The 12,295-nt window shown below is 48.8% G+C and overlaps 5 protein-coding genes across 5 annotated transcripts; 4 read left to right on the forward strand and 1 right to left on the reverse strand.

Annotated features, from left to right (window-relative positions):
- Window positions 1-1,526: 1,526 nt before the first annotated feature.
- EDB93DRAFT_1325921 (uncharacterized protein) lies at window positions 1,527-4,115 on the forward strand (the record flags this gene model as incomplete). The annotated part of the gene is made up of 14 exons (XM_041455042.1): window positions 1,527-1,576; window positions 1,654-1,709; window positions 1,746-1,965; window positions 2,016-2,193; window positions 2,252-2,265; window positions 2,319-2,469; window positions 2,522-2,781; window positions 2,833-2,873; window positions 2,935-2,953; window positions 3,004-3,031; window positions 3,094-3,118; window positions 3,165-3,200; window positions 3,253-3,399; window positions 4,024-4,115. The coding sequence occupies exons 4-14, from the start codon at window positions 2,026-2,028 to the stop codon at window positions 4,113-4,115; spliced, it is 981 nt and encodes a 326-aa protein (XP_041311431.1). The 5' UTR covers window positions 1,527-1,576; window positions 1,654-1,709; window positions 1,746-1,965; window positions 2,016-2,025.
- On the forward strand, window positions 1,568-2,116 carry EDB93DRAFT_808538 (uncharacterized protein). The gene is made up of 2 exons (XM_041457554.1): window positions 1,568-1,965; window positions 2,016-2,116. Exon 1 carries the CDS (start codon window positions 1,622-1,624, stop codon window positions 1,871-1,873), a length of 252 nt encoding a protein of 83 aa, XP_041311432.1. The 5' UTR covers window positions 1,568-1,621; the 3' UTR covers window positions 1,874-1,965; window positions 2,016-2,116.
- A 699-nt stretch (window positions 4,116-4,814) lies between the features above and the next one.
- Window positions 4,815-6,730, forward strand: EDB93DRAFT_1124177 (uncharacterized protein). Its single transcript, XM_041448663.1, has 5 exons — window positions 4,815-5,351; window positions 5,416-5,476; window positions 5,532-5,561; window positions 5,610-6,632; window positions 6,708-6,730. Exons 1-4 carry the CDS (start codon window positions 4,896-4,898, stop codon window positions 6,380-6,382), a joined length of 1,320 nt encoding a protein of 439 aa, XP_041311433.1. The 5' UTR covers window positions 4,815-4,895; the 3' UTR covers window positions 6,383-6,632; window positions 6,708-6,730.
- EDB93DRAFT_1238531 (uncharacterized protein) lies at window positions 6,715-8,381 on the forward strand (the record flags this gene model as incomplete). Its single annotated transcript, XM_041451544.1, has 6 exons — window positions 6,715-7,508; window positions 7,561-7,716; window positions 7,770-7,803; window positions 7,863-7,894; window positions 7,944-8,043; window positions 8,097-8,381. The coding sequence occupies 6 exons, from the start codon at window positions 6,715-6,717 to the stop codon at window positions 8,379-8,381; spliced, it is 1,401 nt and encodes a 466-aa protein (XP_041311434.1).
- Window positions 8,382-8,526: 145 nt separating this feature from the next.
- EDB93DRAFT_1124182 (uncharacterized protein) lies at window positions 8,527-11,933 on the reverse strand. Its single transcript, XM_041448664.1, has 9 exons — window positions 11,605-11,933; window positions 11,544-11,584; window positions 11,420-11,486; window positions 11,283-11,362; window positions 10,873-11,234; window positions 10,679-10,821; window positions 9,425-10,630; window positions 8,897-9,402; window positions 8,527-8,840 (listed from the first exon to the last, which is right to left on the reverse strand). Exons 1-9 carry the CDS (start codon window positions 11,682-11,684, stop codon window positions 8,785-8,787), a joined length of 2,541 nt encoding a protein of 846 aa, XP_041311435.1. The 5' UTR covers window positions 11,685-11,933; the 3' UTR covers window positions 8,527-8,784.
- Window positions 11,934-12,295: the final 362 nt, after the last annotated feature.

A 12,295-nucleotide genomic window follows, 5' to 3' on the forward strand; every position in this document is an offset into this window, starting at 1 on the left:
GTAGGTAAGGTCCCATATGGAGTCGGAGTGACCCTCGATGACGCGCTCCGGCTTCAAGCTTCCTGCTGGACGTTCGGGCTTGGGTTTCTTCCATGACGTGGTACAAGTATTGTGGTTGACGAAGTAGGACCGACCCAGTGGTGAGATGTGCCATTCGCATTCGGGAACAACGAGATCTCCAGGATCATCTATGTTCAACCGTGAGTTCGACGCTCCTTGTCCCGATTTCATCACTCACCTAGTCGCACTCCCGGTAAAGGTCGGTTGCACGAGGTCATCGTGAGCGTGTTGTCTTGATATCGTCCTTCACCATTCGGCGTCTTGTATTGTTGCCACTTGGGAGGAAGCGCTTTATTCCCGCCTACTTTTAATTGAGTAAGCAGTGGGTACCACGAGGGAGCTGCTCACCTTTCCAAAGTGCATCCTGGCGGTGCTGTGCACCATATAGTGGTGGATCCTTCGCGCTCGTCCGAGAAATCAGTGAGTGCAGTAGCGCTTCTCCCCGTCTCATCAACGTGCTTAACTTAGCCTCTTCGTGTGACATGACCTTGATCGATAAAGGATGTCGGGTCGTACAAACGGACTGGACAGTGAAACACGGCGCAAAGTCAATATAGTAATCGAGGGGAAGGAGAGATACGGGGTGAGAAAGAGACCTGCTATTTGGGTCAGTTTTGCATGCTGCGGTCGCAGGCGCCTTGGCGGCCTTGCTGACACTACATGTCAGCAGCTGTGTTAGCGTCGGACCAAGTACTTACCTCGGACCGGTTCTGAGGCAGTTCAATGTACATTGGTCTGTTATCCCAGCTTCGTCTAGCTTTATGGTCACTGGCACATTCTAAGAGGTTGGGCTGGGCCGAGCATCAGCTCGGGGTGATACGCGAGCAGGTGGAGCCGCTGGGAGGGCGGTAAACCTGCTCACGAAATTCGAACGTGTCAAGGACTAGTATGATAAGCATCTAATTGACAATGTGTGCAACGAAAGGACTTGCAATATGAAAATACTGCGAACTATGGTGTGTGGAATAATGGATACTATTATAGAGGAGTGGTGGGCGGGATTCGAAAGTCTAAAGGAGCGAGTGAGGAGGAACGAAGTACGACGAACTCGACAGTTTGGAGGACTGAAAATCGAACAAAAGAAGGAACCGGAGCGGTGTACGTAGAAGATGTTCGTTATGTGGACATCACAAACATATTGCAAGACCTCGCCCACTTGCTATAGCTATTAGGGTGGTAAGTCATTGTCCCGAACATATTCGGATAAGACGCGGGAACTTTCTATGAAATGACAATTAATGCTGTACAACTTGCACCTGCAATGCATATCGAAAAGTGAATTTAATATTTCAGACTGGACCTCGTATCTCATTAAACGCTGAAAATAGTTCAATCAATCTCAAGATGAAAAGAATATCAGTTTTGATCAGATGCATGATCATCTCGAGTGCGCTCGAAGCACCCTAAGGCTGTAAACTTTGTTTATACTTATTTGCCTCCGATGACCTACTATGATACTTATTTACGCGAGCAACCACCTCAACCTAAAACAATTGCGAGTCCGATTAAATGCATTGTACGACACAATAATTCTGCGTGTGTTGCGTGTCCCTTCACTGATATGGTCTATTTTCTCGTTTCCGCAGTGATCGTTGATGAAGTTGTTGGTTGCTTCATATCAATTGGCTGGGACTCGGACCGAGTCGTGCCAGCCTGTGCGCGCTCGGTACCGTGGCCCGTAATTTCACCTCGTGCCACACTGCGACCAATTGAAGGCCATCATAGCGGCCACTATTTATTACTGTGCAGCGAAGACTGTGTTCTGTCTATATTAATTGCCTCCGACTCAGGTGCTTATATGCATTCGCACTGATCTGTCAGAGGAGCCACATTTCTCCACTTTCTTCAGCTCTGGTGGTCGCAACTCTCGACGATCCCTTGTATCCCCAACTAATCAACACCTTCGTAAGTCAGTCCGAATGATCACACAATTTTTATAACCTTGCAAAACTTAGTACAAGCAGCATGAATAGCTTCAAACGAGCGAGCGATATCAATTCAGGGTTAACGTTGATCATCGGACCGGTCCTAGTCTGTGGACTGTTGAGCGTTGCGTTATTTGGCTGCCTTGCTTGTCAGTCCTACTTGTATTTTACGAGATTCAAGAGCGACCATGTCGTCCTGAAAGCAACTGTAGGTCGATCAACCACACAATTTATCGTTGATTTTACTGATCGCTTCATACAATTAGGTGTCTGCAGTCGTGTGCGCCCCGATATTTTACTTGATTACTCCGAATACCAACACAAATTCTGCAGCTTGGTTCAGCTGGGCCACTTTGCTTGTGTGACATCGACGTTGTGGACAATGACTGTCAACACCTATGGTGACCCATCTCAACTCAAGGTGATCCCTGTGGCGGCAGACTTGGCCATTCCATTGAGCGCCTTCACAGCATTTATCGTGCAGGCAAATGATTCCGAATTCATTTTCATTCATTGTTGCTTATGGGTCATACCAGGCATTTTACGTATTTCGACTTTGGATGTTGTCTAAAAAAGGTTTCTTACCTATTCTCTGCGAAATGATCTCAGTTGTTGCGCAAATTTCTACACTCATTCTTTCCTCGAGAGCGTTTTATATGACAGACCTCACGATTTTTGAAGACGGTCGAATGGAATTGATGACGCTCTCCTTCGTCGCACGTGCAGCTTGCGACTTACTCACCACTGCTGCCATCGCCTGGAGTTTATACAAGGAACGAGACTGTGAGATTAAAAGGTATGCTAGCTATTATTTCCCCTCAAGTTGCTGTTCTTACATTTACCATAGCACGGTTTCGATGATCGACCGGTTGCTTAAATGGACAATCGGTGAGATATTAGGAAGCGCCTTCATCAGATGCTCTTTCCCTCCTAACATAACTCTACACAGAAACTGGCCTGGTCACTAGGTATTTGACTCTTTTATGGCTTACAATATTTTTGATCGATGATCCATTAGTTTGATGGCCCTTACATTGGCAATTTTGGTGAGGGCTTTGTTATCAATGCCTCTCCCCTCATAGGAACGCTCTCTAACCAGTTTCCCAAGCTTCCCACCTTGAAGCAGCCAGACTGTGAGTGGGTTTATACTCACATTCTACCACAGCTGAAATGACGCAGATTTTGGGCTCGGGTTATGGTTACTGTGGCCCAATGGTAAAAATACGGAATACTTCACATTAAATATATTAACCCACGTATTGTGCAGTCGTAGGGAACTCCTTGCTAGTCTCGTTAGTTGCCAAACAGACAGACATTAAACCGAAACTTACCCATGTCGTACAGATTGAACCGTCGGTCGCTCCTTCGGGACAGGGCCTCAAGAAACGACACCCAGAACCATTCCTTTTCTTTGGTGAGCACCATGCATGTGAATAACTGCGTAAATTATAATTCTGTTTTAGAACACGATTGTATTCAGCACTGGGGCTACGCAACCACAAACCGACCCATCTGGGAAGGAACTTGAAGCTTGAAGTATCGACATTTACAAGTGTGAGTAACTTAACTTGAATTAGTCAGGAACAAATGCATATTCTTATATCCGCACTTTTGTTTCACAGAAAAACGAAACTAGTTGCTGACTTTTGGCTAAATTGCAGACGAGATGATTTGCTCTCGATATTTTGTAAGGCATAGATTTTATGTATGTATTTAAGGTCCGTCAGTACTTCAGTGGTGATTTCAACTCAGAATGCCGATGTACTAGTCGTTTTGTGAGCTTCTGTTTGATGCTACGCAATCCCAAGCAGAGCCTGTGGAGAACTTCGAGAGTTGGAGCTATAGCAAGTTTCCCGGCCTGCAGTGGTTCGTAATATTCGAGCATATATTTAGAAGATAATGAAGGACATTGGTGCACAGCAATTCCTTCTGTGTCCCCGTATGGACAAGTTGTGCTTTAAGGCGAGCGGATATGTGAGATTTATTGCGAGAGAGTCAATGTGAGTGGCGGGGTCAACCTCCTGATTTAACTTGGCAGTATCACGATGTGCAGCTGGCTTTGCGCGCTCGATCGACGAAGCTTGGAAGAAAGGAGCGAACGCTGCCCTTCGGCTGGATTGGGCGGTCTAAATTGGTCATATGAGGGAACACATGGCACACTGATGTGCTGTCACATATCGGCGGGCATAGTGGAATGAATAAAGATGTTGAAGATATTGATACGCTGTATGCGTAATAAATGTGAGGCGACAATAAAGATGGACTGAAGAGAGGGCAGGTGGGTGACAAGCCTTTTGTAGGAGCCAGAAGCTGACCGAGGTTGACATCCGGGAGTGAAACTTGAGTATAGTCTGGTCTGGCCGTATGACTATTTACGCGACTGTCAGGAAAGACTGTTGAGGTATATTGGAATAGGAGTGAAATCAGCAAGTTAACTATGAATGCCGGCTACTAGGAGCGCGTCGAGTTGCAACAACGTGCCGATTATTGCTGCAATGCAGACTATTACAAGCTGGGAACGCAAGAACGGGCCTGTGCGGATTTTCTACTAGTAGCCGCTGGACTGGCAATGAAGATCATGCAAATTTACAGGAAGCCAAAGAACTGGACGCACAATCATGACGAGAATGACCAAGCTCGTATTTAAACACTGGCTTGCAGCCGCACCAGTGCATGGACTGAATTATTGATCATCTTATAACCTGTGACCTGATCCTTTTTGTTCCAAGCAAGTACTGGTTTTAATTCATAATAAATGGTTTACATAATCAACGCTCTGAGAGTGACGCTCAGGATATTATTGAATCCGAAAGGCACTTGCCGAATAAGGACACGTTCACTCTTACCGAGAAGCCCTCCCAAGTACTACCCAAGTCGCCAGCTCACTGTACTTGCATTTGCTTTCAAGCGATGGAAGGTAACAAAGACGAAGCCATAAAGTGTCTTTCAATCGCGCAAAAATACAAGGACGCTGGTAATCTCCCTTCAGCCCGCAAATTTTGCCAAAAATCTGTAAACCTGTTTTCCACGCCCGAGGCTGCAAAGCTTCTGGAGTCTATCGAAGCCGCGGAGGCATCTGGATCGTCTTCCTCATCAGCTGGGGCAGGCCCTTCAACATCAAATGGTAATGCACAGGCGTCCTCGTCTTCTACAGAGACACACCCATCCGCTTCTGGTGCCAAGCATCGGACTACGGGCAGTGCGAATGGCACCGCTGGAGGGATGGGAGGTGAGAAACGGGAATTCACTGCTGAGCAGTTGAAGGTTGTGAAACGGGTAAAGGCTTGCAAAATTACGGAATACTATGAGATCTTGTCGGTCAAGAAGGATTGCGAGGAGGCTGAGATAAAGAAAGCCTACAGAAAGGTACATTAACATACATGATCTCGCAAGCTAACAATATACATTCTAATCCTGTGATTTATTATAGCTTGCCCTTGCGCTACATCCTGACAAGAACGGTGCTCCTGGAGCAGATGAAGCATTCAAGAGTACGTCTAGTATCGTCATCATGTACGCGAAGTGTCTCACATGGACTCGTTGCAGTGGTTTCCAAAGCCTTTCAAGTGCTTTCAGGTATGCTTGATTTATTTAATGCACTAGACGGTCCTGACATTCACTCAGACTCCCAGAAGCGAGCAATTTACGACCAATCCGGGTCAGATCCAGAATCACGTTCTGGTGGTATGTCTTCCCGCGGGCCCGGCTTCTCCGCAAGTCCATTCGGAGGCGAAGGCGAGATGAGTCCAGAGGATCTTTTCAACATGTTCTTCGGAGGAGGCGGTATGGCGATGAACGGTGGTGGATTTGGAGGCAGTCCTTTTGGCGGCGGTCCAGTATTCACTGCATCGTTTGGCCCAGGAGGCTTCCGGACGACACGTATGCGTACAAATATGGGTGGTGCGCAAGCACAGCAGCAGGGTGAAGGGGCACAGGGTCGTTCGCTGCTTATGCAGCTCCTGCCCCTCATATTGCTTATTGCGTTCTCATTCCTGAGTGCAATTCCGGATTTGTTCTCTACGTCAATACCCGACCCGCGGTATTCCTTTTCACCATCAACACGTTTCAATACTGAACGGCAAACGAGTGGACTTGGCATCAAATACCATGTTAATGAGCATGAGTTCAAGAATCATCGGCAGATTGCAGCTGACATCGCTGGGGGCACCCATCGACGCGGATCGGCTCTGTCAAGATTTGAAGGGCAAGTGGAACAAGTTTACACGAACACTCTCTACAACGATTGTCAGCGTGCAGTTGATAGGCGGCAACGGAGGAGAGATGCAGAAGTCGGTTTATTCGGTGTTGGCACGGACTGGGAGAAAGTAAAAGCAATAGAGGCGGAGAAAATAGATAGCTGTGAAGAGCTGAAACGTCTAGGCGTCCTAAAGTCATGAAGGCCACTTTGACGCCTTGGATTACCCTTGGACTTTATACACTGGCTTAATTAGTACTACCCTCCGTCGTATCCCCCGCTAACGCAGTCGCTCTATGCTTTATTTATGTCAATAGCGCGGTCTTCGCTTTTTTATACTCACAATATTGTCACCTGGACTCACCGCCAAAACTATCTCAGGCTCAGGGTGCAAGGAAACGTTGGCGGTTTCGCGGCTTCCGAAGTTCCGGTCACGATTAGTATTAGTAAAAGTAAGAACTCGCAAGCGCTTCCGAGTCTGAGTCATATTCTGACTCTTGTCTAGCTAGCTGAGTATCAGTTTCCAGGTGTGGAATGAGCGCAGGGACCTCAGATATCCTGGCACCAGAGCAGGAGCCCGCAGAACTCGCACGTTTTAGAGAACAATGGAAGGCCGAGGTCAGGGAACGGCGGGCTGCTACGTCGGGCACGCAAACTCAAACCGTTCCCGGTGCCAGCACTGCTGCAGAACGCGCCATTGCCCTAGCTCGGAGTGATGCCAGAACAAAACCCACTACAATCACTAACACACTCTCAGCATCTCGGGGGCCTGCAACCCATGTCGTCGCAGGTGCGCCTACCGTCACAACCCACACCGCATCTCACGGCCAATCTCATCTCAGTCCCAATCTGGCTCATGCTATCGAGGTCTATCGCAAAGCAGTTGTTCACGAGCAACATAGCCGGCTAGATGAAGCTCTCCAGCTCTATCGTCAGGCGTTTCGTCTCGATGCGAACGTTGACCGTGCGTACTTCATAGAAGAACAACGCACACAGGAACGTTCTACCGCCAAGCCAGCTAGCCACAGGAAGGTTCCATCCACTGTCTCTGTAGATGGAGTTACACGGGATGTGCAGAAGCTCGAAGTGCACAAGAATAGCAAGGATAAATCCTTCGTGACGTCAGGGTATCTAGCACAAGTACTCAAGAGCTTTCCTGAGAATCCTGTCTTTGAGCCGGAGAATGAGAAGGAGGGACTACCCATTAATCTCATCCCTGACGAGCTTTTGCTCCAAATCCTCCGAATTCTTGACTACACCACGATTGAGCGGTTTGCGGCTGTCAGTCGTAAAGCACGAGTGCTTAGTTTGGATTCTGCGATTTGGAGGTATGGTGCTTGTCTCCTGCATATACTTATGCGTTATAAATATTTGCAACAGAGATTTTGTCCATTTGGCATATAAACCTCCCCAGATTGCTGATGATGAGCCTATAACGAATATTGTGGAACGGTACAGTTCGGACTACCGGAGAGCTTATATCGAACACCCCCGCTTGCGGTTAGATGGAGTTTACATTGCTGTTTGCCATTACATGTAAGTCATGCTTTCAGAAATATATTATCTCCGCTTCCTTACAAGAATCATAGGCGGGCAGGCTCTAGCGAGAACGCTTGGGTAAACGTACGTAGAGAATGTTCCGACATGATTTTCGACGTGCTGAGTTTCTCACTCCCTTGTAGGTAACTCACCTCATCACGTATCATCGATACCTGTAAGTCTCATGCCTGAGCCATCTCTTACCCTCGTTGACAATATTTCAGCCGATTCTTTCCCAACGGACAAGTACTGTCCCTCCTCGCTAACGAGGAATGGCAACCTCAAATCGTCATTCCAATGCTCAAGCCGAATCTGCGCATGAAGGTACGCGCACACTTATCTCACCCCAACCCCAAACTCAACCACATCCATCTCAGGGTTTCTACATCGGCAATTGGTCTCTCTCCGGCAGCACTGTTTACATCACGAACCTCGTTGAGAAGCACCTTTCGCACACGTACGCCACTACAGACCCGCAGCCGAACAGATATTTCTTCCAGATGACGCTCGCATTGCATTCACGTCCCCTTGGGCGGTGGAATAAGCTCGATTTTATTGGGTATGACTCAGTCAATGTGGAAGATGGGGAGGCGGTACCACTGCCACTGAGGAACGAACGGTCGTTTTGGTTCTCGAAGGTGAAGAGCTGGGCGGGTTATTAGAATAGGTTTATATGCGAGTATGTGCTAGATGAGCGCTGGAAGTTTCTCATGCACAAGACCAGGTATATATGTTGTAACATTTTAATATTCGATCGATGAGTATCGATGATGTCGACATGCACGCGTCAAACCAAACATTGTCATCGCTCGTGAGCCAAACATCATAGCAATTCAATAGCAAGCTGCAACTAAACCCTGGCCAAGATAACAAGAATTAGGAAACTGCACAAAGCGTTAGCGGACATAATGAACATGAGGATATAATCGTGATGCAATACAGTAAACTTGTTCCGCGACTAGCGATTCTCTATGTGCGACGGTGCTGAATCGTGATTGATCAAATATGAAGAAGTGCAAAGTGAAAAAATAATTCAGGTCTGATGCATGGGTATCTGTTTCTCGTTCAAATCTGCATGCCTGCCTGACGGTTGAGCATGTAGAGCTGCAAATCTTGCCAACCTGAAAAAGTCCATGTTAACACCTTCCACTAATAGAGGAACAGAACAGGCACCCGCCTCCTCCAACCCGACATACAACCTTCTTCGACATCCCGCCCCCCCTTGCCCCGGAGCGCGTCAGCGTCGTCAGCTTACAAGTCACCACTTTCCGACTCAAACTATTCGAAAACGCATATGACGCCCTAATCTCCTCTCCCTCCTTCGGCGGCGCCTTGAGCGGGGGATCTACACGCTCAATCAGCAGCCCGTGAGGAATCGCATTCACAATCGCCGCCACCTCCACGTCGAGTGGGTCCTTGTCACTCGCGGGGACGTACATGTGTATCGGGTCACGCTCCATGGGTGTGTACGACCCTGACCGTGACCCCGGACGCGAGTTGGGCGTCCGGGTCGTCGACGAATCGCGGAATGATGAAGGAGGGAGCTTCCCTGCGACAATCTGCCGCGCAGATGTACGTATACCGCTGTTTCCTGCGCCTCCGTAAGACGAGATCTGTTGAGCTTTTGCTTTCAATTGCGATTCGGGCGTCTGTGCCCTGAGCAGAGACCCTGGGGTAAGGGGGCTTTGGGGGCAGGTAGAAGGACATCGTTGACGAGGGACGTGATTCGAAAGAGACGTGCACGCTGGGAAGGGGTATCTGTGATCGGCTTGGAGGGCGTGGTGGGGGAATACGCACGCCGCTCGAGGTATACGAACGGACGGTGCTGGGAGATGTATTAGTATGTGGAGGCGAAAATGCACGCTGCATCAAAGTCGTGAACTCTTCGTCATCGTCAGCATCAGGCTGCCGTACAGACATGGGGCGCCAGTGCAGTGCGGGTGCGGGAATGTGACTTGGGGTCTTGGGCCGCGGGCGTGGTGTCGCCCCAAGGCTGGGTGTTTGAGCTCGTGATGGTGGACGTAGAGATGGAAGAGGAGGAATAGAGGGGTTTGTGGATGCAGATGAAGTCATAGGAGACCAAGGCCGTGAAGACGCATTTGAACTACGGCTGAGGCTCCTTCGTGAAGGCGTGCTCGGCACAAGAGGGGCACATTCCGGATTGAGGATAGACTTTGCGTCTGGCCGCTTTGGGGGAGTTGGCTTGATGGTCGCCACAGGATCCGGCGCCTCAACTTTTGTTGAGCTGTTCCATGGCTGTTTAGGCATTTTCAGTTTCACGGTTGAATTCGGGTCGTCGATACGGTCAAGGCGTTTGGGGCCGGGGGCGGATTCGGGCGTGAGGCTGCGGCTATGTTTGTGTGCCTTCTCTGGTGTAAGTGAGGTACCACTGGTAGACCGATTGAATGCGAATATAGAGGTGCGTTGTCGTCGTAGTGTCTTGATTGGCTCCGATGACGGACCCTGTGATTGTGAAGAGTCTCTTGAAACCGAGGACAATTCTCGTGATACAGGCAAGGGAGTGACGGGGACTGGAGGTGACCGCACATGACCGGCAATTTTCCTTGCAAACTTCCTCAGCGGTGATATGCTCCGCGAAAGAGTGCTCGTTGAACTTGTTGCTCGGCTCGGTGAGCGGCCTTTCGAAGAGCGATTTGCAGGCGTCGCAAGGTACGCATTCGGTGTATACCCTGAAGCTGTGGAACCTGTTTCGCTCTGAGCCACATCACCCGTGAGTATCTTCCGCACGGCTTCCATCTCTTTCTCCGTCTTGGCCATTCGTTCCTTGAGGATCCGCCACCTCTTAGCAGATTCTCCATGTCGTCGGAGTGTCTCCCCATTCTTTGTGACACGATTCTGCACGCCATTGTCAATGATTGCAAGTACCTTGGACGTGGCTGGGACGTAGTGCCTAGGAAAGTGTGAGTGAGAAGTATAATGCAAAAGGAGAAAGACCCACTTTTTCTTTGCTTCGAACGAGCTAAGCAACTCGTTGAATACTTCGATGCTCAAGGGATTCTTGTCTGAACTAACTGAGCCCCTGTATGAGGACCGCGAGAGTGAATCCTCTGCACCTCCCCGGTGCACCTGCCAAATGAAATCCTGTGCGATGTTTGCAAAGATGAGACAAACATCAAGAATACACGAACACACCTGACAACGATTGACTGCCTTCTCTAAGCTTCCCATCATTCCGTCCGCCTGTTCTGTGACAGTTCTGAACACAGTAAGCCATTTATCCTCTTTCAACTCCTCCCTGAGAACGTCCGTGTCACTTTGCACGGCTTCCCACTCGGTGACCAGGACTGCATGCTTGCGGACCAGTGCAGCTTGTTCGGAGTCGGAGGTACCGTTGGGTTGGTTCTGGCAAGGGGCAATAGATTCAGATACGGATTTCATGCCATGGGCGACGGCCTCAAGGCGTTCATCAAGAGTCATAAGAGCTTTGTCGATGACAACGGTCGTGGAGGCTGCATCACCTGAAGATTGAGACTTGTGCCGTAGTTCCTGTATTTCTAAAGATTGTGTGGGTAAGAAACAGATGGGGCTAAGAAGTCGCGTACCAAATATACGCGTCTGGATGTCCGATATACTATACGAGAGTTCGGTGATGTGTGTGGAGATGGCGAGGAGACGAATGTCTCTGCCATACGTGCGTTAGATTACGAGTTAGATTGAAGTGGATTGAAAGGGAACGCACTCGTGGCTCTTTCGTTTCCCCTTGTTTCTCGCGAGCAATGAACGCGACGCAGTGATGGTAAGATTTTCTGTTCTGCCGTAAACACCCGCCTCGAGGCAACAAACTGGAGAACGGAATGACGCACCTTCATCTGCATGATTCAAAGAGCCACTGGAAGATGAAGAACTTAGGATGGTGTTGGAGACGGGCGGAGAGAGTGGTACTGAGAGAACGAGGTAGAGTCGGAGGTGGACATGGACAAGGCTGGTGAAAGAAGGGTAGCCATCTTCAACGTGAACAGTTATGTGAACTGCGGTTATTGGCTGTCAGTTGATGGGCCACGGCGGTTGGAGAACCCGCCCCGCCAGATGTAGCTAAGGCTAGCAAGACTGAGCACTGAAGCCTCGTCCTTGACTACTAAGTACACACGGTCACTGATAGGCTTGTCTCTGCCGTTATTGGCCTCTTCTTGAATTTTGATGAATGTAGTGTACAACGAGTACCGTAATGATGATCCGAGTAGGAGTGATGGTATTGGTAAAGAATCCTTATAATAAGCTTGATATTTGTAGTTGTCGATGATAATGAAATAGCCTATATATATATAGCAACCCAGTCAACATCGCCGCCCGCGTGGCTCGAGTTGCGCGCTAAATAATACGAGTAAGTCGTCGTCGCAATTGTGGTCATCGACATTTGATCTTGTTTTCACTTAGCAACATACTTCATCAGACGCCTCAGCCGCAGAAGTCGTTCCTTTCCCTTTGCTCCTAGCAATAACGCTTGCCACTTGTCGAGTTTGACGATAATCAAGTCGACGCCATTGAACGTTATGAAGGAACTGAGACGGCAAAGGTCATCACCAAACGAGTTTTGCCCTGGATCCTCGGATTTCCT

This window comes from Suillus bovinus (assembly GCF_016758785.1).
Source record: "Suillus bovinus strain UH-Sbo-P2 chromosome Unknown EDB93scaffold_7, whole genome shotgun sequence".
In the NCBI taxonomy this organism is placed as follows: domain Eukaryota; kingdom Fungi; phylum Basidiomycota; class Agaricomycetes; order Boletales; family Suillaceae; genus Suillus; species Suillus bovinus.

Coding starts and splice junctions, on each gene's coding strand:
- EDB93DRAFT_808538 (XM_041457554.1), top strand. CDS start 1,622: ATGGTCTATTTTCTCGTTTCCGCAGTGATCGTTGATGAAGTTGTTGGT.
- EDB93DRAFT_1124177 (XM_041448663.1), top strand. CDS start 4,896: ATGGAAGGTAACAAAGACGAAGCCATAAAGTGTCTTTCAATCGCGCAA. Junction 5,477..5,531: donor AGCAGATGAAGCATTCAAGA/GTACGTCTAGTA, acceptor GACTCGTTGCAG/TGGTTTCCAAAGCCTTTCAA. Junction 5,562..5,609: donor AGCCTTTCAAGTGCTTTCAG/GTATGCTTGATT, acceptor ACATTCACTCAG/ACTCCCAGAAGCGAGCAATT.
- EDB93DRAFT_1124182 (XM_041448664.1), bottom strand. CDS start 11,684: ATGGCTACCCTTCTTTCACCAGCCTTGTCCATGTCCACCTCCGACTCT. Junction 10,631..10,678: donor TCGTTCGAAGCAAAGAAAAA/GTGGGTCTTTCT, acceptor ACACTTTCCTAG/GCACTACGTCCCAGCCACGT. Junction 8,841..8,896: donor TGTATGTCGGGTTGGAGGAG/GCGGGTGCCTGT, acceptor GGACTTTTTCAG/GTTGGCAAGATTTGCAGCTC.